The 27,925-nt window shown below is 42.7% G+C and overlaps 2 protein-coding genes across 6 annotated transcripts in view; both read left to right on the forward strand.

The window, feature by feature from the left end:
* Nucleotides 1–1,510: 1,510 nt before the first annotated feature.
* On the forward strand, nt 1,511–27,756 carry LOC133262745 (mothers against decapentaplegic homolog 4-like). Of its 5 annotated transcripts, none has more exons than XM_061442197.1 (11): nt 1,524–2,357; nt 3,273–3,447; nt 3,868–3,897; nt 4,898–5,113; nt 9,070–9,189; nt 9,315–9,425; nt 17,485–17,535; nt 18,436–18,619; nt 23,514–23,682; nt 25,116–25,254; nt 26,407–27,756. In XM_061442197.1, exons 1-11 carry the CDS (start codon nt 2,109–2,111, stop codon nt 26,616–26,618), a joined length of 1,656 nt encoding a protein of 551 aa, XP_061298181.1. In that variant the 5' UTR covers nt 1,524–2,108; the 3' UTR covers nt 26,619–27,756. The 5 variants fall into 5 exon arrangements, with proteins under 5 accessions (XP_061298186.1, XP_061298181.1, XP_061298182.1 ...); XM_061442198.1 differs by having other exon boundaries at nt 9,094–9,189; XM_061442199.1 differs by lacking the exon at nt 9,070–9,189 and having other exon boundaries at nt 1,534–2,357.
* Nucleotides 5,950–27,925, forward strand: part of LOC133262743 (mothers against decapentaplegic homolog 4) — an 87,962-nt gene continuing 65,986 nt past the window's right edge. Inside the window, exon 1 of the mRNA XM_061442193.1 lies at nt 5,950–5,971. The gene's annotated coding sequence lies outside the window, so the exon portion shown is untranslated. The remainder of the gene's footprint in view (nt 5,972–27,925) is intronic.

Genomic DNA, 27,925 nt, shown 5'->3' on the forward strand with positions numbered 1-27,925 from the left:
CATTAACTTCTTAAGTTAGCATCCCACTCTTGTGCAATGCATTTGTTTCCAATAAATAGCTGCTACTACTGTACCTCTAATAATGTGGAAAATTCCAGTGAAGTAGCAGGTCTTTGATTGGATGTGTTCCTCAGGTAATGTTGAACAGACTTTTCTTCCTTAACTATTGAAATAAAACTTTATATATATACATTGCTGAGAACAGCATGTTGTTTTCAGCAAGGCTTATATTTTAAGCTTACTCAGGAAATGTAAATGTAGTAAAATCACTTAGGTGTTTTTTCTGGCAGTGTTTTAAGAAAGTCAGACTATGTGGTTCGTAGAATGCTGTTAGTGGAGACTACCTGTCCTGGCTTCAGCAGTAGCAGTCATTTTTCTCCTTCTTAGTAGCTGGTGCAGTGCTGTGTTTTCGACTTTAGTCTGAGAACAATGCTTTGAATGCCAACGTTTTAGTTGTTGCTAAGTAATGCTTACTTCCATCAAGGACTTTTAGTCTCATGCTCTGCCAGGGAGGAGGGGAAGCTGGGAGGAAGCAGAGACAGGACACCTGACCCAAATTAGCCAAAGGGGTATTCCATACCACAGCATGTCATGCCCAGTATATAAACTGGGGGGAGTTACCTGGAAGTGCCAGATTGCTGCTTGGGCTGGCTCTCAGTAGGCAGGTAGTGAGCAACTGTATTTTCTCCCCTTGTTATTTCCCTTATCATTATTATTATTGGTGGTAGCAGTAGTAGTTTTGTGTTATACCTCAGTTACTGGACTGTTCTTATTTCAACCCATGGGAGTTACATTCTTTTGATTCTCCTCCCCATCCTTCCAGAGCAGGGGGAGGAAGAAGTGGGGGGAGTGAGTGAATAGCTGCATGGTTCTGAGTTACTGGCTGGGCTTAAACCATGGCATTACCTGATGCCAGAGCTATTTGAAGAACCAAAGCAGCTTTTTGATGACATTAGACTCCTTTTCTGTGAGTGCACAAATCCTTCCATTCTGTTTTTCTGGTTAAAGCATAGTAATTAGCTCATTCAGAATTGAGAAAATCAGGCCAGTTCTCCTAATTTGTGAATTAAAGGGAACTTCAAAAGGCTGAGGTCTGCTGGCTTTAAGAATGACTTCATGACCTTAAACCAGTACAGGTTCTTAACAAATCAAGTGTAAAGGCCTAATGTATTAGGAGGGACTTATTCCTGCTCTTCCATTTAGTACAGTTAAGGCAGTTTAGTTTGAACCAATTTGGAAGTGCTTTTTAAATTACTTCAGTTGATTTGTCTTGATCCAGATGAACCTGGATCCAAACAAGTAAAGACAATTGTGCCAGCTGGGATTTTCATATAGAAAGATGCACACAATATTAATTTACTTAAATCTGTATTAAGCTAATGGCCAGGTACTTTTTTTTTTTTTTTGCTTTTCTTATTAGCAAAGAGTAATAGAGTTAGTCTGAGGTCAGAGTGTAGCTGAACTCCTTGAACAGGCTTATTAAGTAAAGATGATGGATGATTTTGGTGTGCGTTCATGCTTCTTCAATATTCAAATTGTATTTAAATCGATGCCCCTTGATTCCCAGTCAGTATTTTCACTTGTTTTCATCCTACCAGTATAAAACATAGGAAATCATTGTCACCGTTCTCTGTTTCCTGATTTAGAGCCTGTTCTTCTAATAATCTTTACCTTTCTATATGTACATACTGTGTGTACATGTATATAAACTATAATCTTTGTTTAAATATTGTTACTTGGGGGAAACCCCAATGATCTTATATCTAAAACTGTGCAAGCAGTGTCTTAAATGTGCTTTAGCTATCATGGGACAAGCAGCGCAGGGTTGTGGTTTTTTGTTTGGTTTTGTTTGTTTGCTTGTTTTTCATGTGTTTTTAATATCCTGCACTTAGCTTGAAAATAAAAGAAGAAAGATGCCACAGACTTCCTTTAGAAACATGATCTGCAAGTTATTAAAAACAATTCTAATGTAGATATTTTTTTCCTCCTAGGTTTTACCAAGAGACAGTACCTCTAATACTTAACTTGGATCATCTCTTGTTCATCAGCTTGAAAGTCATAACAGCCCTCAAAACTGACATTTGATCTGAAAGAAAAAGCTGTGACAAATGGACAATATGTCTATTACTAGCACACCAACAAGTAATGACGCTTGTCTGAGCATTGTTCACAGCTTGATGTGCCATCGACAAGGTGGAGAGAGTGAAACTTTTGCGAAACGTGCAATTGAAAGTTTAGTTAAAAAGCTAAAGGAGAAAAAAGATGAACTGGATTCTTTGATTACAGCTATAACCACAAATGGAGCTCATCCCAGCAAGTGTGTTACAATACAGAGAACACTGGATGGGAGGCTTCAGGTTAGTACAAGTGAAAATCAGATGTTTTCCTCCTAGCGAAGCTGGAGCAAAAGTGACACAGGGTTCTAGAGTGTTAAGGAAGAGTAGCTCTTCTCTTACATCCCCCTTTGTCCCCATTCATAGACACGTTTTGTGCCTGGAGCTCTGGATTCCCAAAAGGAGCAGAAGGTGTTGGATCAGCTGTTCTAAATGAGTGTGTGTGGGGAAATAAAATGCAGGGTCACATAACAAATTTGTCTGTTTATCCTGGTATTTTCACTACAAGCTTCTGTTAGCTCTGTGTTGGTCAGCAGTGTGAAGACAGACCTGTGATCCCTTGCTAAGGTACTCCAAGGACTCTGCACTGAGGATATACGTTAGCCTTTCATCATCAGTACTTAGTACCTGTATAGCTTGGGTTGCGATTTCCTTGTTCTATGACAGATGTCGTGTTTGCTGGCTAGCTGTCTACCCTAGAAGCATTATTTTTTATTTTCAGTATAATGGATTGGTGTTCTTATACTTGTAAATTTCTTATAGTGTAGCTTACTGCCTTGTTCCTTCTCTTCTGGGGCAAAGCTCCATCATCATCCATAGTGGGGAAGGTGACCATACATACTATATTAAGCACAAATTCTGCTTCTGATGTTTTGTATCCAGTGTTTTTTCTTAAGAATCACACTGTTGACTTGACTGTAGCAAAACCATAATAGAAATTTTTCTGTCGAGTACAGAACTTGGGTAAACTGTATACCTTGTTGATTTTTTTTTTCCCTCCATATTTTGATGGAGAAAGGTTGTGGTGGTGTTTGTCCCCTTATAGCTTTGCTCCTTACTAAAGAAGGTAAAATGTCCTTCTTACAGCTTTGCTCCTTACTAAAAAAAAATAAAATATCTTTTAACTGTCCCAATCAACTTTTGTGTCTAACTCTTTAGGTGGCTGGTCGCAAGGGATTCCCTCATGTGATTTACGCTCGTCTTTGGAGGTGGCCTGATCTTCATAAAAATGAACTCAAGCATGTTAAATATTGTCAATATGCTTTTGACTTAAAATGTGACAGTGTCTGTGTAAATCCTTACCATTATGAGCGTGTAGTATCACCTGGCATTGGTAAGTAGACTCTTGATTTAAAATGGAACAGTGGGACTAAAATGTAAAATGTTTTCCTTTTGAGTGTAGAGAATACAGGCCTAAATTAGAAACATTAATTTTTTTTAATGATCTAATAATAAATTACTCTCTCATGCTCTTGTCCATCTTCTTCATGGAATTATTCTTTTACCTTTATTCTAAATTTGAAAGAACAGTTTGTGGCTTTTTGCTTAAGCCTTTCTGTTGGTTTGCACACAGTTCTTGCAGTTAATGTGTACCTTGGGAATAACTTGGCATTGAGATTTGTGATGGAAGGGGTATAATACGTAGAGTCTGTAGTACTAATTTGTAAAGTCTGATAAACTTAATATTCAAACATAGCTGAAGATCTCTGTGTATATAATCCTCCACACCCCCTTTTCTTTTTTCTTTTTAAAGATCTCTCGGGACTGACACTACAGAGTTCTGGTAAGTAGTTCTGCTTACTGTTGCATTTCTCTGGGCACAAACTGTGTTAAACTCTTCAGTATGTATACAGTTTATTCCTGTGTATCTCCTTGGGAGGGAGTATAGAGAGCAGATGGAAATACATTTGTCTTTTTGGTTTTGGAAAACCAGAAAAGTAGCATATGAGAGGCAAGTATTAATAAATTCTTTAAAATGAGGCTTCAGCTTAGCTTGTAGGTATGTTCTGTTTTCATTGCCTGCTACTTAAAAACACCAAGAAAAAGGGAAAACAAAAACCTCACTCTTTTATTTAATAAGCATCATTTAACAAACACATGATAATATGTGCACCTGTATGATATACTAATTAATTGGATTGGGAATAATAGATGCTTATGTTTTAATAAGTAGTTTAACAAGAAAATAATAGAAATTCTGTAACTGCTATTGTAATTCTGCATGTCTGCGCTGTTAAATATAAGGTAGTGTTATAGTGTCTTTGTGAATTTGATTATTCTAGTCAATTTGGGAGCTGCTTAAAATTACTGAAGGAGTGAATGAAGTTTTTTGTGTTGTGCTCATGAATTACATTTTTCATAGGAGCTTTATTTTATTACTCTTATACTAGAAATTGGCTTGTTAGCTACTTCATTAACATATATTTAGGTGCTTGATGAAAAGCATGTTTTTCCTTTTTATTAACCATGTCCAATGACTCAATGATGGACTGGAAAACAAAACGTGGTTGGAGTCTACTACTGTGGGACTAAACTGCTTGTTTGATAGCAATCAGCAAAATAAACAGTTAGCTTTTCCATCCAGTTACACATCAAAATTTCCTGCTGCTGACTTGAAGTGTTTATTTGTAATTTAGAGGAGTGCTGTAGCAATGTTTAGATAGGTTAAATACTCCCCCAGTAGTTTTAATATCATTGCTGTTCCTTAAAAGTAGGAGTGTGACTTGTAGTTAAATCCTGAAAATAGATTTGCTTTGCATGTTTAACCGTTTGCTTCTTCACAGCTCCATCAAGCATGCTGGTGAAAGATGAATACGTTAATGACTACGAGGGGCAGCTGTCATTGTCTTCTGCCGAAAGCCATTCAGTCCAAACCATCCAGCATCCACCAAGTAACAGAGCATCTACTGAGCCTTATAGCACCCCAGCCATGTTAGCTTCTGCTGAGGCTAGCACTACCAGCACCACTAATTATCCCAACATTCCTGTGGCTTCAACAAGTAAGATTGTCAAGATTATATGAAGTACTAAACTGAAAATGTGATGGATCAAAGAGAAAGTGTATGTCAGTATGATCTGGGCAGTCTCGTAAGCATTAACATAAGGTTTTGACTTGGAGTATAATTTGAGTAATTTTTCATGGTGACCTAGTCTTTTTTTTATGAGACTGACACTGCACGAGTGTTACAAGCCTATTTAGATATTCCAAAGATTGAGTGATACCATGTTAAAACAACTGACTGCTGACATAACATTATGGCTATTATTTGAACAACTGCTTTAGGAATGGAAAAAAATTATTATTCTATTACAACAGCAACCAGGACAACAAACATGTATATTGTTAGGTGGCAGTATCGAGAGGTTTTCAGACAAATCTTTAGTGTTCCAGAGCTAACAAAATCAGTCTTTGAGTATTAACTTTAAGGGCTTCTACAAGAATATCAGCAGCAAAAGGAAGATAAGGGAAAATGTGGGGCTGCTGCTGAATCAGGTGGGTGTCCTGGTATCAGAAGACAAGGAGAAGGTGGAATTGCTGAGTGTCTTCTTTGGCTCAGTCTTCACCGCTAAGAACGGCCGTCAGGAGTCCCAGACCTTGGAGGTTAGAGATGAAGGCCAGAGAAAGGAAGAATTTCCCCTGGAAGACTTCCCCCTGGTTGTACAGAGTTGGGTTAGGGAGAGGCTAGACAGACTTAACACCCATAAATCCATGGGCCCTGATGGAATGCACCCATGGGTGTCGAGGGAGCTGGCAGATGTTGCTCTGCCTCTCTCCATCATCTTTGAAAAATCATGGAGAATGGGAGAGGTGCCCAATGACTGGAGGAAGGCCAATGTCACTCCCATCTTCAAAAAGGGTAAGAAGGGAAGGACCTGGGAAACTACCGTCCAGTCAGCATAATCTCCATCCCTGGAAAGGTGATGGAACAGGTTATTCTGGAGGTCGTCACCAAGCATGAAGAAGGCGGTGGCCATCAGTAGTAGTCAGCATGGGTTCACCAAGGGGAGATCTTGCTTGAACAATCTAATAGCCTTTTATAATGACATGGCAGGATGGGTTGATGAGGGGAGAGCAGTGGATATTATCTACCTTGACTTCAGCAAGGCTTTTGACACTGTCTCCATTAACATCCTCCTAGGTAAGCTTAGGAAATGTGGGTTAGATGAATAGACAGTGAGGTGGATTGAGTACTGGCTGAATGGCAGAGTTCAGTGGGTCGTGATCAATGGAGTAGAATCCAGTTGGAGGCCTGTAGTCAGTGGTGTTCCCCAGGGATCAATATTGGGTCTGGTCTTATTCAACTTGTTTATCAGTGACCTGGATGAAGGGCTAAAGTGTACCCTCAGCAAGCTTGATGATGACATGAAGCTGGGGGAGTAGCTGATAAACCTGAAGGCTGTGCTATCTTTTAGTGGGACCTTGACAGGCTGGAGAAGTGGCAGAGAGGCACCTAATGAGGTTCAACAAGGGCAAGTGTAGGGTACTGCACCTGGGGAGGAAGAGCCCCAAGTACCAGTACAGGTTGGGGGCTGACCTACTAGAGAGCAGTTCAGATGAGAAGGACCTGGAAGTATTGGTCGATGACAAGATGACTATGAGCTGGCAGTGTGCCCTTTTGGCCAGGAGGGCCAATAGTATCCTGGGGTGCATTGGGAGAAGTGTGGCCAGCAGGTCAAGGGAGGTGATCCTCCCCCTCTACTCGATCCTGGTGAGGTCACATCTGGAGGACTGTGTTCATTTCTGGGCTCTTCAGTACAAGACAAGGAGCTACTGGAGAGGGTCCAGTAGGAGGCCACAAGGATGATCATGGGTTTGGAGCATCTCTCTTATGATGAGAGATTGCAGGAGCTGGGCCTGTTGAGTCTAGAGAAGACTGAGAGGGGATCTCATTAGTGCCATGAACTAAAACACAAGAAGTTTCACCTCAACATGAAGAACTTCTTTATACTGAGGGTGGCAGAGCACTGGAACAGGCTGCCCAGGAGGATCATGGAGTCTCCCTCTCTGGAGGCATTCCAAACCCGCTTGGATGCTTTCTTGTGTAACCCGTTCTAGGTGGCCCTGCCTTGGCCAGGGGGTTGCACTAGATGATCTCCAGAGGTCCCTTCCAAGTCTCATGAATCTGTGATTTTTATAATGGCCCACTGTACTACCAGAGTGACAACCCTAATTAATATTTTCTGTGTGTATTTGGTACAAGTGGAAGAGTCTGGTTTGCCAACAACAAACCTCACTCTTCATTCCAGCAGGACATTAAAGCAGTTACATACACAGTGTCCTGCAGCCCTAATGTAGGGAAGCCAAACAGTTTGGAGAGGGGTTTCACACACTCTTTGTCACTTTAACGTCAAAGATGTGTGAATATAATGGATTTCATCTTAGCAAATTTGAATTATGGTAGCATGGTGTTTTGAGAATGTTATTTAAGTTTAGCTGACTATTTTGCTGAAACTAATGATGGTTTATGCCAAGTGTTGTGGTTTAAGCCCAGCCGGTAACTCAGAACTCAGCTGTTCATTCACTCTCCCCCTTCTTCCTCCCTGCTCCCGGAGGGATGGGGAGGAGAATCAAAAGAATGTAAATCCCACAGGCTGAGATAAGAACGGTCCAGTAACTAAGGTATAATACAAAACTACTACTGCTACCGCCAATAATAATAATGATAAGGGAAATAACAAGGGAAGAGAATACAACTGCTCACCACCCGCCGACTGACACCCAGCCCGACCGGAGCAGCGATCTGAGCCTTCCAGGTAACTCCCCCCAGTTTCTATACTGGGCATGATGTGCTGTGGTATGCAATACCCCTTTGGCTATTTTGGGTCAGGTGTCCTGTCTCTGCTTCCTCAAGGCTTTCCCTCCTCACTGGCAGAGCACGAGACTGAAAAAGTCCTTAATCGAAGTAAACATTACTTATCAACAACTAAAAATACATGATAATACACCAATGTTATAATACACCAATGTTCTCAGACTAAAGTCGAAAACACAGCACTGCACCAGCTACTAAGGAGAAAAATGCCTGCTACAGATGAACCCAGGACACCAAGCTAAGATATGATGTCTCTCTCCAGCAGGGAGAACAGGATAGGTGGTTTAATTTTATTGCCTTTGTATAACAGTTTATAGTCAGTAACTTTTTCTCATCAGTGCTATAATTGTTGGGAGCCCAGTGGACAGGAAAAAGCTTGGATTTTAGGTTTTAGTTCAAGTTTTCAAGTGTGTGAAGTTCTGCTAGCTACACCAGTCTGAGAGTGCAAATGTACTTGTGAAACTCCTGATCAGTTTAGTGTTAGTGGCTGATTTGAAGCCTTTTAAAATCAAATTCTGTTAACCTTTTCTGAAATATCTGTACTTTTACTTTAAAGCTTAGACAATTCTTTAAATATTCATTTGGGAGGAAAAACAACAAACCAACAACCCAGCAACTTTCTCAGGAAGGAGTCCAGTGATGTGTGCAGCCCTGTTCAAGCGCTATTTTAAAATACCATTCAGTATATTTCTAAGGAATGTAAATTTAAGTGAGTGTCTTCCTTAGGAACAGTAGTTACAACATGCTGAAAATAATCAAATTAATGGACCTACTCTTGGCCTGTTTGGATTCATACCAAATCTACTCCAGCTATGTTATTCAATAAAACCTGTGACATCTCTTCTTTCCTTTTAAGCTGAAAAGAGATGTGAGCGACACAAAGATGCGGTTGATGAACAGAGTTCTCTGCATACTTGTAAAATATTAAGGATGTCAGAGTCAAAATTAGCTGATGCAGAGCATGTTGCTTCAAATTTCCTAAGACACTCTGGTAGATGGAAAAAAATACTGAAACCAAACTTGTAGGAACTGTGTCATGCAGTACCCTTAGTTGGGTGCATTTTACTACCCAGTAGTGCTGAGCTCACTCTTCTTAATTGAAATTGTTGAATGTTCACAAATAGGTAGTCTTCTTTTACCAGGTCAACCTATCAGTATATTGACAGGTAGCCATAGTGATGGACTCTTAGAGATTGCTTCAGGGCCTCAGCCAGGAACTCCGCAGAATGGGTTTACAGCTCAGCCAGCTACTTACCATCACAGTGAGTATATACATATGTGCACTCTTAGTTTTCTAAAACCAGTTTCCAAATGTTCAGGTGAAATAGAGGATTAGAAGTGAGATGTGGAAAAACTCCCTTAACCAACTGCTCCTTTCTCTTTCTAGATAGTACTACAACTTGGACTGGGAGTCGGACGGCAGCCTACACACCTACCATGCCTCACCACCAGAATGGCCATCTTCAGCATCATCCACCTATGCATCCTGGACATTACTGTAAGTAGTACAGATTTTCACATCGCTTACTTTGTTTTCTGTTTTGTTGAATCATCCCTTGTGATGATTCCTTACCCCCAAATCCTTTTCTGTTACAGAACTACCATTACTGTGTTTAGTATATTCTGACAAATAAATATCAGAGCTTAATAGACTACTTTCCTCTGTTAAAGCAGCAGAGATTAGAAATCCAAGTAGCTATAGTGATACCATCTATATTATAGATGTCTTACTATCTAACAAAATTATAATTTCCCTTCTAAACCTGTTTTTAAAGCTTTGCAATCTTGTATTTCCTTTGTGGCAAATGAAGTTGATTCGGAATATGGTGTTTGGATATTTTTCTTTTAAGTATATGCATTATAAGAGTATTATGCAAAAAAACTCCCACCCAAATCCAAGCTTTTCTAAATTTTGTGGCAAAAGGCTAAAGAGTTCTTTATTTCCTAATACAGTATTTAACCAGATCACCTGTTTGCAGCCGCCTTTGTTAGTGGAGGGGAGAATGCACTGAGAGTTAATGTTAGAATGACTTTTCACCTTGTCTCTTCCCAAGAAAATTGTAGTTTAGATATGGTTATTAAGTTACGTTATTTTGTTCTGTTAGGATCCCACTTAATTTATCTTACATTTTGGAAGTACCAGAATGTAAACCTTTAGTGGTGTTGTAGATATTCTATAAATGCTTCTGAGTGCATGTGTCTGCATAATTAATATTTGTAACTGGCTGGTGATACCACAAAGAGCTTATCTTGGCTGCTGCCATTTTTCACTTCAGATAGTTGCATGTTTTGACACCTACCAATGTTGTGCCTGTTTGCACATCTTATTGCAGAAGCCGCTGTTATAATACCATGTTTAAGTCTTATGTTTTTGTTTTCTGCTGTCTTGTCGTGGTTTAAACCCACTCAGGTAACTTGTTCACTCACTCCCAGTGAGTGGTGCCGAGCTGACAACAATCGAGGTCCGTGTCCGTCTCCCCCCCCCCCCCCCCACACCGGGGCTCTCCCCTTCCCCGCTCCCGGAGGAACGGGGAGGAGGATCGAGAGAGTGCAACTCCTACGGGTTGAGACAAGAACAGTCCAGCAACAAATCACCACAGCTACTATCAACTACAACAATGATAAGGGAAAATAACAAGGGAAGAGAATACGATACCACCGGCCAAGAAAACGAGTTCCACCCGGAAGCCCCTGTCCTTCCGGGTAACTCCCAGTTACCCCCCCACCACGGGCATGACGTGCTGTGGTATGGAATACCTCCCCGGCTAGCCCGGGTCAGGCGCCCCGTCTCTGCTTCCTCACAGCTTCCCCTCCTCCCTGGCAGAGCATGAGCCTCACAGAGTCCTTGGTCAGGGTAAACATCACTTAGCAACAACCAAAAACATCGGCTTCACCAACACTGGAAGGTGTTCCGGGCAGTGGCATGGGGCACAGCGTATGTTTCCAGCCACCCGGTTGTTGCTTCCACCATGGTAAGCACATGGCGCTTGCCTTGGCGGGTTGGTGGCAGTGTGATATAGTCAATCTGCCAGGCCTCCCCATATTTATACTTCAACCATCGTCCTCCATACCAAAGAGGCTTTAACCGCTTGGCTTGTTTAATTGCAGCACGTTTCACACTCATGAATAACCTGGGCAATAGTGTCCATTGTTAAATCCACCCCTCGGTCACGGGCCCATCTATATGTTGCATCGCTGCCCTGATGGCCTGAAGTGTCATGGGCCCACCGGGCCAAAAATAATTCACCTTTATGTTGCCAATCTAAGTCCATCTGAGCCACTTCAATCTTAGCCGCTTTATCCACTTGTTGGTTGTTCTGGTGTTCCTCAGTGGCCCGACTCTTGGGTACATGGGCATCTACCTGATGTACCTTCACCACCAGGTTCTGCACCCTGGCAGCAATATCTTTCCACAGTGCAGCAGCCCAGATGGGTTTACCTCTGCGTTGCCAGTTGCTCTGCTTCCATTGCTTCAACCACCCCCACAGGGCATTTGCCACCATCCATGAGTCAGTATAGAGATAAAGTACTGGCCACTTTTCTCGTTCAGCAATGTCCAGGGCCAGCTGGATGGCTTTCACCTCGGCAAATTGACTCGATTCACCCTCTCCTTCAGCAGTTTCTGCAACTTGTCATCCAGGACTCCATACAGCTGCCTTCCATCTCCGATGCTTTCCCACAATACGGCAAGAGCCATCAGTAAACAAGGCATACTGCTTTTCACTTTCTGACAGTTTGTTATATGGTGGGGCCTCTTCAGCGCGCATCACCTCCTCCTCTGGTGACATTCCGAAATCTTTGCCCTCTGGCCAGTCCATGATGACTTCTAGAATGCCTGGACGACTGGGATTTCCTATTCGAGTTCGTTGTGTAATTAGTGCAGCCCATTTACTCCATGTAGCATCAGTTGCATGATGTGTAGAGGAGACCCTGCCTTTGAACATCCAGCCCAGCACGGGCAGCCGGGGTGCCAGGAGGAGCTGTGCTTCAGTGCCAATCACTTCCGAAGCAGCTCAAACCCCTTCATAGGCTGCCAGTATCTCTTTCTCAGTTGGGGTATAGCTGGCCTCAGATCCTTTATATCCCCGACTCCAAAAGCCAAGGGGTCGACCTCGAGTCTCCCCTGGAGCTTTCTGCCAGAGGCTCCAGGTAGGACCGTTCTCCCCAGCTGCAGTGTACAGCACATTTTTTACATCTGGTCCGGTCCGGACTGGTCCAAGGGCTACTGCATGAACTTTCTCGCGTTTAATTTGCTCAAAGGCTTGTTGCTGCTCAGGGCCCCATTTAAAATCATTCTTCTTCCGGGTCACATGATAGAGAGGGCTTACAATCGAACTGTAATTTGGGATGTGCATTCTCCAGAACCCCACTGCACCCAAGAAAGCTTGCGTTTCTTTCTTATTAGTTGGTGGAGACATTGCTGTTATCTTGTTGATCACATCTGTGGGGATCTGTCTACGTCCATCTTGCCATTTTATTCCCAAAAATTGAATCTCCTGTGCAGGTCCCTTGACCTTACTCCGTTTTATGGCAAAACCGGCTTTCAGCAGGATTTGGATTATTTTCCTCCCTTTCTCAAAGACTTCTTCCGCTGTATCGCCCCACACAATAATGTCATCAATGTATTGCAGGTGTTCTGGAGCTTGCCCCTGTTCCAGTGCAGTCTGGATCAGTCCATGGCAAATGGTAGGGCTGTGTTTCCACCCCTGGGGCAGTCGGTTCCAAGTGAACTGGACACCCCTCCAAGTAAAAGCAAACTGTGGCCTGCACTCTGCTGCCAAAGGAATGGAGAAAAATGCATTGGCAATATCAATCGTGGCATACCACTTGGCTGCCTTTGACTCTAGTTCATACTGAAGTTCTAGCATGTCCGGGACGGCAGCACTCAATGGTGGTGTGACTTCATTCAGGCCACGATAGTCTACTGTTAGTCTCCATTCTCCATTAGACTTTCGCACTGGCCATATGGGGCTATTGAAGGGTGAGCGGGTCCTGCTGATCACCCCCTGACTCTCCAGTCTACGGATCAGCTGATGGATGGGAATCAGGGAGTCTCGGTTGGTGCGATATTGCCGCCGGTGCACTGTTGTGGTCGCAATTGGCACTTGTTGTTCTTCAACTTTCAGCAGCCCCACAGCAGAGGGATCTTCTGAGAGACCAGGCAAGGTGGACAGCTGCTCAATTTCCTCAGTCTCCAAAGCAGCAATACCAAAAGCCCACCGGTACCCTTTTGGGTCTTTGAAGTACCCTCTCTTGAGGTAGTCTATGCCGAGGATGCATGGAGCCTCTGGACCAGTCACAATAGGGTGCTTTTGCCACTCCCTCCCAGTCAGGCTGATTTCAGCCTCCAGCACAGTCAACTCCTGGGATCCTCCTGTTACTCCAGAAATATAGATGGGTTCCACCCCTTGACAGCTTGATGGCATCAGGGTACACTGTGCACCGGTATCTACTAGAGCCTTATACTTCTGTGGGACTGATGTGCCAGGCCATCTGATCCACACAGTCCAGTAAATCCGATTGTCCCCTACCTCCACCTGGCTGGAGGCAGGGCCCCTCTAATGGTCGTCACAGCATTGGACACTTAAGTCGTGGTGAAAGGGATTATTCTTCGTTATCACAGGAGCTGGAGTAAAACCAGCTCTTCCACTCCATCTGGGAAACTGCTCACCAGAGACTGAAGCCGTAGCTCTCATGGGACGATCAGTCTTGGCCCAGCATCGGAGTAACCAGGTGATGATGTGCTCCCCTGGTTGACGGGTAAAATCTTTTCGCATATTCCGCAGCTCGGTTGAGGTCCGAGGTCGAGAAGTTACCTCTTCTTCTTCTTCTTCATCATGTGAGGATGACTCCTGATCAGATTCTGGACCGGGTGGTGAATTCATTGGTTCTTCATCTCGCTTCACCCTTTTTGCCTCCTTTTTGCTTGTTCTCTTGCGTACAGGAGCAACTGATATTGGTACGAATTGGTCCTCTGCTTTGGCTGCAGTGATTATCACTGTGGTTTGAGTAGCGACTGTACTTGTTGCTGGGGGTGGTGTAGCTACCGTGCTTGGAGCTGGGGTAACCGCGCTGTCTGTTGCAGTTGAAGTTTGAGCAGCTGCTGTACTTGCCACTGGGGTAGCTGCGCAGTTCATTGCAGCCAAAGTTTGAGTAGCGACTGTCACTTTGCCCTCAAATCCGCCAACATTCTTTTCCTTTTGAAGGTGCTGGATAGTGTTGAACAAGGCCCTGTAAGCATAGGCCAAGCCCCAGCACGTTGCCGTGATTTGTCCATCTCTGGTATGGCCAGAATGACCACACACCTCATTTAAGTGTTTTACTAATTCTTCTGGATTTTGCAGTTGTTCGGTAGTGAAATTCCAAAATACTGGAGGGGCCCACTGACCTAGATACTTGCCCATACTATCCCACACACCCTGCCACTCATGGCTGTCCAGCCTCAGGGAAAATCTCTCGGTCCTCCTACATCGTCGTTTGACCCCAGACAAGACCCAAACCTGAATCTGCTTAACTCTTGAAATCAGTAGTGGGCAAAACACACTCTGTATGCGTGTTAGCATGGTGATTCCCATCACCATCAGCAAACAAGTCTCAAGAGCATTAAAAGGCCATTTAAAAAATTCAAAACTCTCGAATGTAAATGGTCTGGGGGGACGACTAGGAGGGTAAAAGGATGTCTCCTTCACAGGTTGAGCACCTGAGGAGGAGAAAAAAGATGTGTAATTGCTAAGCACCTCCATCATATACCTCCCAAAGTATAAAGGTGGTGACCACACTGGGAACATAAGCCAGATCAGTTTCATGATCAATGATTCTATTGTATTACAAGTCATTACCATAAAGTACAATGGGATAAAAACCTTAGCCCAAGCCCCACACTTGAAAAACACTAATACAGCCAATACCGGATGGACGTAAGATATGGTATACTGAAACTGTGAGATCAAGAGGAACAACCTTGAGAGCCAATAAATCAGCATTGTGACGAGTGACTATCAATCCAGTCTGATCTGTTCTTATCTCAACCCCTCGTGCCCCACGTTGGGCGCCAAAAAGAACTGTCGTGGTTTAAACCCAGTCAGGTAACTTGTTCACTCACTCCCAGTGAGTGGTGCCGAGCTGACAACTATCGAGGTCCGTGTCCGTCTCCCCCCCCCCCCGCACCGGGGCTCTCCCCTTCCCCGCTCCCGGAGGAACGGGGAGGAGGATCGAGAGAGTGCAACTCCTACGGGTTGAGACAAGAACAGTCCAGCAACAAATCACCACCGCTACTATCAGCTAAAACAATGATAAGGGAAAATAACAAGGGAAGAGAATACGATACCACCGGCCAAGAAAGCGAGTTCCACCCGGAAGCCCCTGTCCTTCCGGGTAACTCCCAGTTACCCCCCACCCCGGGCATGACGTGCTGTGGTATGGAATACCTCCCCGGCTAGCCCGGGTCAGGCACCCCATCTCTGCTTCCTCACAGCTTCCCCTCCTCCCTGGCAGAGCATGAGCCTCACAGAGTCCTTGGTCAGGGTAAACATCACTTAGCAACAACCGAAAACATCGGCTTCACCAACACTGTTCTCAAGCTAGAAGTCAAAACACAGCACTGCACCAGTTAACACAAAGGAAAAACATGACTGCTACTGCTGAACCCAGGACATGTCTGTAAAGGACCTAGTTAGTTTATGAAAGTGGAGAGGATAAGCTGACTGATACCAAGACAGTATTCAGTTTTGGCTTTTTGGCTTTTTGTTTTTTTGGTTGTTTGGTTTTTTTTTATTTGCTTGTGGGCTTTGTCTTGTTTTTTTGTGGGGGGTGGGTTTTTTGTTTGTTGGTTTGTTTTTTTGTGGGTTTTTGTTTTGTTATTTTTTTTTAGAGAATGAGTTCTCTAGGGCTTTTTTCAGTCTTCAGGGAGTGTTTCTCATGGTCAAGTCCATAGCATGCTGGGCAACTTATTCTGTGATTGATAAATGATGAAGTGTGGTTTCTGACAGATGTATATCACATGCCTCCATACAGTTGTCGTGCTTTAAGCCCAGCCGGCAACTTGGAAGAGCCACGAAGCTGCTTGCTCACTTCCCCCCACCACCCCAAGTCCCTCGGCGGGATGGGGAGAAGAACTGAAAGATGGTAAACCCTATGGGTTGAGATGAGAACAGTCCAATAAATAAAGCATAATATAAAACTACTACTAATAATAATTATAAGGGAAGTAACAGGGGGAGAGAATATAAAAAAGGCGGGGGGGGGGAACAATAAACACAAGTGATGCATAATCCACACACCCACCAATACCCAGCCTGACCCGAACAGCGATTGGTCCCTTCCAGGTAACTCCCCCCACTTTATATACTGGGCATGATGTGCTGTGGTATGGAATACCCCTTTGGCTAGTGTGGGACAGGTGTCCTGTCTCTGTTCCCTCCCGACTTCTTGTGCCCCTCCTCACTGGCACAGCACAAGACTGAAAAGTCCTTGATCAGAGTAAGCATTACTTAGCAACAACTAAAACGTTGGTGTGTTAACAGCATTGTTCTCAGACAAAAGCCAAAACACAACACTGTTCTAGTGTTGTGGTTTAAGCTCAGCCAGTAACTCAGAACCACACAGCTGCTTGATCACTCCTGCCTTCTTCCCCCCCTGCTTCCAGAGGGATGGGGAGGAGAATCGAAAGAATGTAAATCCTATGGGTTGAGCTAAGAGCAGTCCAGTAACTAAGGTATAATACAAAACTACTACTTCTACCACCAATAATAATAATGATAAGGGAAATAACACGAGGAGAAAATATAAAACTAAAAGGGAAATAGGAAAAGAAAACAATGAACAGAAGTGATGCACAATGCAATTGCTCACCACCCGCTGACTGATACCCAGCCCGACCCAAGGAGTGATCTGGGCCTCCTGGGTACCTCCCCCCGCTTTATATCCTGGGCATGATGTGCTGTGGTATGGAATACCCCTTTGGCTAGTTTGGGTCAGGTGTCCTGTCTCTGCTCCCTCCCAGCTTCTTGTGCCCCTCCTCACTTTCAGAGCATGAGACTGAAAATGTCCTTGATTGGAGTAAGAGTTACTTAGCAACAACTATGAATATTGGTGTGTTATCAACGTTGCTGTCAGACTAAAGTCAAAAACACAGCACTGCACTAGTAACTAAGGAGAAAAATAAGTGTTACAGCTGAACCCAGGACAAGAATGATTCTTTCCTTGCCCAATTCGGGGGCAGATGTGAAGTTTAAGTCCTATTTCTGTTACATCTCTGCTAAGTCTGGTTTCTGCTTTCTCCTGGTGCTTGGTCTGGCTTGAGCAGCATGCAGCCTTTCTTTCTGGGATACTAATAGAGATCTTTGCTCTACTTGATTTCTGAGTTTTTAGGAAAACTTTATGAGTGTAATTTTCTGTGAGTGTTTTTCTCCCCTGTCAGATTTTGCCAAGTGATTCATAAATTGATGAGTTTCCTAACATGTGGCATCCTCACAAGTCTTTTATTTTTTTTGTAGGAAAACAAGAAAGAAAACCTTATTATTCCTCATGTAAAATAAACTGCATGTTTTCTTTTAAAGGGCCAGTTCACAATGAACTTGCATTCCAGCCTCCTATATCAAATCATCCTGGTAAGTAGAATCTAACATGTAATGCTAATATTGTGGAAGCTGCTAACTTTCTGGTTTAAGTCTGGGTTGGGGTATTTTTGTTGGTTTGGGGTTGGTTTTTTTGTTTGTTTTTTGTAGTTTTTGTTTGGGGTTTTTTTGTTTTTTTTTTGTGTCATTTTGTTTGTTTGATTGGTTTTGTTGGTTTGTTTTTTTTTTTGTATCAAGTACTCTGAAATTTGTGAGATACATATTCAGAAGGGGAGAAAGGAAGGGGAAGGAACCATTTTGTGACAGAGAAAACTGAATTCACCTAGAAGGTAGTTTCTCTTACATCTTAAACCACATCTGTTTCAGAGTTAGTTTCTGTCAGCCTAGTCATGAATAGGCATGTAGAATCATTGAATGATTTGGGTTGGAAGTGACCTTAAAGCTCATCTAGTTCCAACCCCCTGCTATATGCAGGGATGCCTTCTACTAGACCAGGTTGCTCAAAGCCCCATCCAACCTGTCCTTGAACACTTCCAGGGATGGGGAAGCCACAGCTTCTTTGGGCTCCCTGTATATGTATTACTTATGCTGAAGGATGACAAAATCAAGCAATAGTCATAAGGTGTAGGAATGCAGATGACTTGCAAAATCTAACTGGAATAATAAACTGTACAAAGACCTATAAGGTCATAACTACAAAACCCGCTTTTATTGGTATGTGCTCAAATAAAAGCAACAAGTCCGTGTTCATTGTAGAATGTTGTGGTTTTCTGTGCTAGCAGACATGTCTTTGTCTATCTGAACTTGCTTATGTGAATGTGCACTCTTACTCTGAATGACAAATGCAGTTGCAGAAGGCTTAATTGATTGTCTGGAATGGGTTTATAGGGATGTTTTCTGCCTTTCAATGAGTTAATAGTATATATTCTTTAGCTCCAGAGTATTGGTGTTCAATCGCATATTTTGAAATGGATGTGCAAGTTGGAGAAACATTTAAGGTCCCTTCAAGCTGTCCAATTGTTACTGTTGATGGATATGTGGATCCTTCTGGAGGAGACCGTTTTTGCCTGGGCCAGCTTTCCAACGTGCATAGAACAGAAGCTATTGAGAGAGCAAGGTATTCTGCAGAGCCCAAAAGCTCCAGCTGTCTGTGGTATTTGCTAACGTCTTGTTTTCCCTTCAGTGTGTGCTTCCCTTTGAAAATTAGTTTGGTATCTTTCTTTTAACTGAATTAACCTATAGGTAATAGATATAAAAAAGAGACATACTCTGTATAGTCCGCTATACAGAGTATATCTTTTTAAGCCACTACTGTAATACATTCAAAATGTGACCTGTGTGACAAAGACCTTCAGTGCTTTGCCATAGCATTTTGTTTTTCATTGCTCTCAAAGGTTGTGCCATCCAGGAAAAATTAGCAACTTGTGCTATTATTATAGAATCCTAGAATGGTTAGGGTTGGAAGGGACCTTAATGATCATCCAGATCCACCCCTCCTGTCCTGAGCAGGGGCACCTTCCACTAGACCAGGTTGCTCAAAGCCCCCTCCAACCCAGCCTTGAACACTGCCAGAGTTGGGGCAGCCACAGGTTCTCTGGGAAACATGTGCCAGTGTCTCGCCACCCTCACAGGGAGTAATTTCTTCCAATGTCTAATATAAATTTACCCTCTTTCCGTTAAAAGCCATTTCCCATTGTCCTGTCACTACAGGCCCTTGTAAAAAGCCCCTCTCCAGATTTCTTATAGGCCCCCTTTAGCTATTGGAAGAATGTTATAAGGTCTCCATGCAGCCTTCTCTTCTCCAGGCTGAGGAAGCCCAACTCTCAGCCTGTCTTCATAGGAAAGGTGCTCCAGCCCTCAGAGCATCTTCATGTCCCTCCTCTGTACTCACTAAAGCAGGTCCACATATCTCTTATGGGGCCCCCAGAGCTGGGGTCTCACGAGAGCAGAGAGGAAGAATCACCTCCCTTGACCTGCTGGCCACGCTCCTTTTGAAGCAGCCCTGAATGCAGTTGGTTTTCTGGGCTGCAGGTGCACACTGCTGGCTCATGTTGAGCTGCTTGTCAATCAACACCCTCAAGTCCTTCTTCTCATGGCTGCTCTCAATCCAGTCTCTGCCCAGCCTGCAGCTGTGCTTGGGATTGTCCTGACCCATGTGCGGGACCTTGCATTTGGCCTTCTTGAAATTCATGAGGTTTGCACTGGCCCACCTCTCCAGCCTGTCAAGGTCCCTCTGGATGGCATCCCTCCAGTGTGTTGACTGCACCACACAGCTTGGTGTCATCAGTAAACTTGCTGAGGGTGCACTCAATCACACTGTCCATGTTGCCAACAAAGATGTTGAACAGCAGCAGTCCCAGTGTTGACCCATGAGGCACATCGCTTGTTACTGGTCTCCATTTGGACATTGAGCCGCTAACCACAACTTTCAGCATGTGGCCATCCAGCCAGTTCTTTATGCGTGTGGTGGTCTATCCATCAAATTTGTCTCTCCAGTTTAGAGACAAGGGTGTCGTGCTGTTACCATAATAGTTAGTCAGAGATTTGCCTATACCACATCGGCCTTTTTAGTCATCAGCACGCTTGTAGTAAGCGTGGGTAAAGCCCTTCCCAAATCTTTGTTTGCGAAGTCAAGCTGTGATGATGATGATAGTCAGAGAAACTCTCTAAGACTCAATTGGGAGTTTTAGAAAGCAGCATTCTTTATTGCAGCGCTGGGTGCACACATGAATCATTTTGCAAAGGTGAGTTCACCCATTACTTGCCAGCAGCAGTTATATATTTATCATACTCGTGCATATTTACAGTTTTTCTATGAAAATTATTTACATATTCATGAGACTTCCAGGAACTAATTATAACATGTGCATTCTGTTTACACGTGCATTTTCTTGCTGAGTGGGGGGTCTCTGGTGGTCGCTGATGGTCTTCCTCCTTGTGCTTACTGAATGACCTCAGTGCTTGCGCATGCTCGGAAGGTCCTAGTACTGAGTTAGCAATTGGTATGTCTTTGCTTCTGTTCTGTTCCATGTTGAGCGCTGGAGAAAACCCCAGTGTCGGACCCTGTTTTGTTCATAATCCTAAGAGTGAAATTAAGACGCAAATGAGGTCAAGTACCGTAATTTGATTTATTACAAAAAGACAATTATTATAAAAAAGGGAAGTTATTTTAATAAAGGGGATAGCAATAGGACAGATTGGGGAAAAAAAAGAGAAAAGAAGCTAGGTTTTGGGGTGCAGAGAGAGAAGGAGGTAGTCACCACCATGGATCCAGCGGTGTCCTGGGGATCCGTCGTCATCTGAGGTGGTGGGAGTGCTCCAGGGTCCATAGTCAGTGTCAGAGCAGAGCGTCTCCAAGAGTCTGTAGTAGTCGTTGGAGGTGGGTGTCCTCGAGGAGGTGTCCTTCTGGAGTTGTCCCCTTGAAGGTACGCTCATGTAGCTGCCCTGATGGAGTTGCCTACATGGCGATGTCTCTTTGAAGGTGTGCTTCTGGAGTTGTCCTCATGGCGATCTCTTCTTTTGGTGATTAACTTTTCCCCCCTTTATAATGAGCTGGGGGAGGGGCGGGGGGGGAGCACCTCTGTTCTTAATGTGACATATTGCACATTCTTGGTGGGCCAGTTTCCCTGGTCTTGCAGCCAGCTCTTCAGCTGCACCTGTCTGCAGCAATCCTTGGGATAATGGGCAGCAATTCCTCACACCAATCCTCAAGATAATGGACAGACGAGTCTTATCTCAGTTCTTTCCCACTCATCTCTGGGGCAATGGATGGTGGAGACACCATTCAGCTCCTCATACCCTTTTCCCAGGCAATTGCCAGATTCCATTGGCCCTTTGGAGCCACTTCCCTTTGACTGGGGGGATTGATGGCAAAAATAAAAAAAAAACAAAAACAACAAAACAACAAACTACCTGTGCTCCAGCATCCCTTGCCACCGCTCCCAGTGCTCTGTAATCTTTGATAGAGCCAGGAGTAGTGTGAGGACTATCTGCAGTGCCTATGTGAAACAGCAGCAGCGGGTAATAGTCAGTGGGCTGTATGAGGCTTGGTAGTCTCTCTGTGACATCCCTGATGTGAACCCCCAGTAAGCAGCATCAGGCTGAAAAATGGGTGCCTCTCTACCCCTCAGAAGTGAGTCACCTACTACTATCACCCTTCACCTTTTCCTTTTCCTAGTTGTGCTTGTTATCTGTGGTGCAGACTGGGCTGCCATACTTACCTCAGTGTCTGTCCTGCTGTGATGGGTCTTTCATCATTGACCTGCAGAGCAGTGAATTGCTTCTGCAAGGGCACCAGTGGCGTCAGGGGAAGTCTCTTCCTCCTTCTGGTCCTTGCTGTTGCAAGCTTCCATTCCCCTTCATTATTGGACTCCCTTTCTTCTATGTGTGCTGCTGGGAGAGGTTTTGTCTGCTTGGCAGCAGCTTGACTATTGACTGCACTTGGAACCAAGCGTCTAACTCCTCCTCAGCCTCCCTGATGCTTCTCAACTTCCTCACTGCCTCCTTCAGCTCAGCCACCTTCTGCAGGAAGTTCTCCACCTGGGCACACCATTTGGGGGCAGGTATGCTGCCTGTCCCTGCCCCAAGAGAAGGGTCTAGGCACCTCCTGTAGCCTGAGGTCTGCACTGCAGCTGCTCCCTTCGGGGCTCCTTCTGGGTGAAGGCATTAGTCACCCCGGGTAGACAGTGCAGAACCCCCTGCTGGAGCTGCAGCCTTTGCTTTCCGATGAGTGCCCCCTGTTCTGCCTTGAGAGTCAGGTAGAACGAATGCCACAACTTGTACAGGTGGCCTGTGGAATCTCTACTTCGAAAAGATGCCCTCCCTACACGCCCTTATCGCTGCACTCTGTTCACAGCGCTCCCTGTAATTGCTGGTGGAGGGTGGGGGTGGGGCCCCGTTACTTCTGGCCCCACCCACAACACTTAAGCTACTCTCGTGCAAGCTGCTGCCTCTCGCCCCTGGGGTTTCCCTGGCTCAGGAAAACCTACCTGTCGGCCCCTGCTCTGCTGCGGAATGCGCATTCCCTGCAGATGAATATTAGCTCTTCATGCGAGAGTAATGTGAGAATAACTGCAATATATAGATTTTTCAAAGGAGCAAAGGAAGGTTGATTGAGACCTAGTTGGATTTTCATTCATTCTCATTGTGCATGTGCTGGGCTTTGTAGAAGCACAGAGAACCAGAGCAGTCTTGCAACTTTTTTTCCTCTTTGAAATAAAAAGGAAGGAAATTATTCTGTATCTTCAGAAGCATCGCATTGTGACAAGCAAAATGCTAGATTGCTATAACGTGATGCAAACGAACATACAGTTATTGTGTTACTGTAAAAGTTGGTCAGAGAATCTTTCTAAGACTCGATTTGGAGTTTTAGAAAGCAGGCATTCTTTATTGCAGCCCTGCGGGCACACGCAAATTGTTTCACAAATGTGAGCACACCTGTTACTTGCCTACAGCAGCTATATATTTAGCATACTCATGCATATTTACAGATTTTCCAGGAAATTATTTACATATTTATGAGATTTCCAGGAACTAATTATAATATCTGCATACCATTTATACTTGCGCTTCCTTGCTGAGTGGGGGTTTCTGGTGGTCCTACACTGCATTAAAATGCGGCTTTGTGTATGTACTTGAGTGACTTTCTATACTGGAGTACTTGTGGGATTTTACACTTCTGAACAGAACTGAAGTTCTTTGGTATTGCAGCTTTGTACTTCTGTACTGTCAATGAGTGCAGTAGTTGCTACTTCAATATCCCTACTTCTGCATGCAATGTTTCATGTAGATCTTTGTGTGGTATTACAGTTGGTTTTTTACTTTATGGTTTTGTGTAACTATCTACTAACTTGCACTTAAGATAATAACTACAGTTTGAAATCCTTGGGTGAGTGGAGTATAAATTAAGGCACCACGGATGACCAAGTGCTGGAGACTTATGTTTATTTAGTAAAGGTCTGAGTTATATCGTATGTATACAGAGATGTATTGGAACTGTTTTTCTTTTTAAGGTTGCACATAGGTAAAGGTGTGCAGCTGGAGTGCAAAGGAGAAGGTGATGTGTGGGTTAGATGCCTCAGTGACCATGCAGTCTTTGTTCAGAGTTACTACCTGGATAGAGAAGCAGGGCGTGCACCAGGGGATGCTGTTCACAAGATTTACCCAAGTGCATATATAAAGGTTGGTTTGATCTTCCTAGATGAAAATTGTGGGGGAAATTGCATACATTTGGTTCTTGTAAACATTAGGGAAGCTATGAGACACTGAAATAAATGTCAAATGGAAATTTTTAGGGTTTTTAAAAGGAGAATTTATTTACAAGTCACTTAAGATGACTTTTTAGAATTATTCTAAATTCTCTCATCTAGCTACTACAAAAGTAACTAATTTTGTATTTCATCAGTCTTGATATCAGTTGTTATACTTTTAACCTTACAGTTTTAAATTAACTACTACTATTAAATTTTTTAGCATAGATTATCGCTTTACTCTCTCTCCAAAGCAAGAGAAGTTGGGAAAGTCTGTGTAAGTGCAGAAACATAAAGTGTGTTTTAAAGTGTTACAAACCTGAAGTGATCCAGAGGGCACTAAGTTGCATGGAAACAAATTATTTTCAGGAGATTCTTATTTGGATGTGCCTCTGCTGGACTTTAAGACAAGTCACACTTGTTAAAAAAAAAAAAAAATCATTCTTGAATTAGAGAGAAGCTGCTTGAAGTGTGTGGCAGTTTTTAGTTTTGGGGGGTTTTGGGTTTTTGGGTTTTTTTGGTTGGTTGGGGTTTGTTGTTTTATTTTGTGGGTGGTGGGTGGTTTTTACTGTTCTAGGGGTGTTTTCTTGGGTTTTTTTGGTTGGTTGGTTGAGGTTTTTTATCTTCAGTTTTGCAGGCAGGTTATGTAATGAAAGTGAAAGAGACCCCAACAGCCTCTACACACAAGCTTTCTACTATGAGAACAGCGTTCCTTTATATATTAGTGCCAAGCCTGATCACAAAGATATAAAATGCCATCAAACTCAAACCTAGCTGCTGAAATGAAACTTCAGGCCTATCAGTTGGTATTTCTTCTAAATAGACTAACGCATTTCAGTAAGGCAGTAACGAAGAACAAAGTCTGACAAATTTAAGCAGGATTTATTGGCTTCTTTTTATTTACATGCCTATTTTGTGGAAATCTTGGAATTTAACTAAAAAGTTGGGATTTTATCAACTTGTAGTATCCTTCAGACTTTGATCCTGTAGTCAGTCCCACATAGGGTACTGCTTTAGCCTGCTCAGCTCAGCCAGGTTCTGGAATTGCCAGTGGTTGTAACGTTGTATGAGAAGAGTTTCTAAGAAACACCTTTAATGGATTATTTCTGTTAGAAATTCAAGTAGTCAAGGCAGGTTTGCTTTTACCCAGGTATATGGTGAGACTGTAGAAGTCTGTTTTGGGAAAGCAGAGAGGTCCAGATTATTAGGGGTGGGAGTTGAGGGATTCTTTCCTTCATTGATTTTGGTAAGTCTACATAGTTAATTTTTTTTTTTTTTTTGGGGGGGGGGGTGGGGTTTTTTGTTTGTTGGTTTGTTTTTGTGGTGTTTGTTTGTTGGTTTGTTTTTGTTTGGTTTTTTTTAAAGGTGTTTGACTTACGCCAGTGTCATCGTCAGATGCAACAGCAGGCTGCCACTGCCCAAGCTGCTGCTGCTGCTCAAGCTGCAGCAGTAGCAGGAAACATCCCTGGACCAGGATCAGTAGGTGGAATAGCCCCAGCCATTAGTAAGTACATTAACTGCTTGGTCTCCTTTGTTTCTTTACCTGAAAATATGTAACAGAGCAATCCCTCATAACAGCACACATCCCCACCCGCTGCCCTCGCAACAGTACAAATAAACTGGGAGTGAGGTAGCAGTATTGGGGTGGGTGGCATCCTGGTCACTGTATTAATTCACTCTGTACCTGTTTCACATCAGTTTTCACTCTGTAGTCTTCAGGGAATATTGGATAGGGAAGTGGCTGCTTACTGTACTGCAAGAAGCGTTGCACTACCACAGAAAGCACATTACATACAAGATCAAATAGCATACCCTATTACTTTAAACAAAGATACTTTTGGCTGCTTAGACCCAAGCCTGAAAAATGATCTTTGAAATCTAAGCTCATAGAATGTTACTCAAAACAATGGGATTACTGGGTGACAAAGTTCTTGACTAGGTTTAGGAAAACATAATATTAAGATTCTTGAGAAGAGGAAGAAGAGAGTGTGAAGAAGAGAGTATTTTTCTCTTTCTCTTCTCTCTCTTTTTTTAAGTCATTCTGGGCTAGAGTTTTCATAGTTAATGAATTCTAGATTGTACCTAAATACTTTTAAAAGCGTAAGTACTTGCATATCTCTGGCTGCTTTATGTGCTATAGTGTTTCCTGGATTCCTCGTGGTTCTTTCCAGCTATCCTACAAATTGCTTTTTGTATTTAACTTTTGTCTTGACCATACTTGTGATTTGAAGTTTGCTAGCTGTATTAGTATTTTAATTTTATTACATGTAAGTAGTGTCATTTGGAAATCAAGCTTCCTGCAGGTGGTCAGTCTGAATTCTTATGGTGAAAATGCAGCATGTGCAAACCTCAAGAATAAATATTTTTTGACTGCATTTCCTAAATAATGTTTACATGCCTTGTATCACATAAGACATTGTGTTTCATCATGTCTGCTTTATTATATGGAGTTTTCTATTTCAGCAGCCTTTCCAGATTGCAGAATGATGAAAAAAAATTAATTGGAAGAAATACAAAATAATAGAGACCTAGAAATGTGGATTGGCTTTGGCTGTGGTAGAGAGCACTGTATGGGAAGAGACAAGTAAATGGGAATGGCTAAACAAAGATAAAAGAACACATCTGTGAACACTTACTTGAAACCTTTCCTGTTTAGGTTTGTCAGCTGCTGCTGGAATTGGTGTAGATGACCTTCGCTGCTTATGCATACTCAGGATGAGTTTTGTAAAAGGTTGGGGACCTGATTATCCAAGACAGAGCATCAAAGAGACACCATGCTGGATTGAAATACACTTACACCGTGCCCTCCAGCTTCTAGATGAAGTACTTCATACCATGCCTATTGCAGACCCACAACCTTTAGACTAAGATCCCTCTGCTGCACTGCTGTGAACCATTGTGAGGATGGTGGATTGTAAAATACAATTCTGTTTATAACCTGAAGATATATTTTATTTCTGTTCTGCTTAATCTTCTAAAACCAGGTTTTAGAAATGTGTTTGCTGCCTTGCTCTTAGCAGAAAGAAACTGAACATGCAAAATTTGTATTTCAGTTACTTTCAGAATTTAATTGTCATAATACAGGGCTTAAAGTGAAAGGTAAATGCCTTATAGAGACTTTACAGTATTTGGTTTGTTCCCTTTGAAACTTTCCTTCTCTATTATGGCATCTTGGTGGTAAGCCTCACAAGAGCCTTTTGTATGCAGAATATATTATATATATATATTTAGATCTGAAAGTTCCTTCTAATAGTTACAGACACTTACCTTATAGCAACTTTACAATTCCAACTGATTTGTGATGATCTTTTTAGGGAACAGTAGTTAATAAAAGACTTATTTTGTTGACTATCTTATGATTTTTACAGATTAAAACGTAGAAGGAGTTGCCAACAGTGAGGGATGAGACATGTTGTTGGCATTGATCTAAAATAGTGAGAAAAGGAAAGGTGGCTTTTCCTTCACTAGTTTTTAAAAAAGATATCTTAAATTTTTGTTTATATAGACACATGAGTTTTAAAACATTAAAGGAAATGGATACTTTCAGTGTTGGCACTCAAATATAACATGAAATACCCAGTCTGCAAGGTTGCCACTGAAATTGCATAATGAGTACCTAATGGCAGGAACATATTTTCATAACTACTACTGACTGCTATGATTTTACTCAATTAAAACTTGGCAGGTATTTTAAAAAGTTGAATGACTTTTTATTTGCATATACCATTAAATCATGTATGATACTACATCAGTATTTAGGATCCAGGGGTTTTTTTGTATCTGTTCACCATTTCCACTCGGGGCAAGATGGCAAACTTGTTTTTATACCTCGTGGTTATTTTAAGCTCTATGCCATCAATGACGATATCAATTGGCAATGACTTTGCATAGAGAATTTATAGTAGAAAAAAAACCAAACCCTCAAATGTATTGACTGTATGACAGGTACAATATATGTATGCTTTCTTTCTAGTTAGTAGTATAAATAAAATTATGAAAACCCTGTTGTTTATAAATTTGGTTTGCTTCTGTTATGTAATTCTGCACCTTGAAATCATTGATCTTGAGCAATGGATTAAATTCCTTTGCAAGACCAATAGCAGCAGCCAATAGTGGTAGGAATTTCTGTTGCTTTCAACTTGCCAAGAAACAAGTCCAATTTTTCTTACTTTCAC

This window comes from Pezoporus flaviventris, unplaced genomic scaffold, assembly GCF_033815535.1.
Source record: "Pezoporus flaviventris isolate CSIRO_AGI_PZ_B2104156 unplaced genomic scaffold, CSIRO_AGI_Pfla_v1 ptg000219l, whole genome shotgun sequence".
In the NCBI taxonomy this organism is placed as follows: Eukaryota; Metazoa; Chordata; class Aves; order Psittaciformes; family Psittacidae; genus Pezoporus; species Pezoporus flaviventris.

Bases quoted from the DNA above. Each gene is read 5' to 3' on its own strand.
- LOC133262745 (XM_061442197.1), top strand. From the start codon at position 2,109: ATGGACAATATGTCTATTACTAGCACACCAACAAGTAATGACGCTTGT. The intron at 3,898-4,897 runs GTAAGTAGTTCT...GCTTCTTCACAG, and splicing joins ACTGACACTACAGAGTTCTG to CTCCATCAAGCATGCTGGTG. The intron at 23,683-25,115 runs GTTGGTTTGATC...TTTTTTTTAAAG, and splicing joins ACCCAAGTGCATATATAAAG to GTGTTTGACTTACGCCAGTG.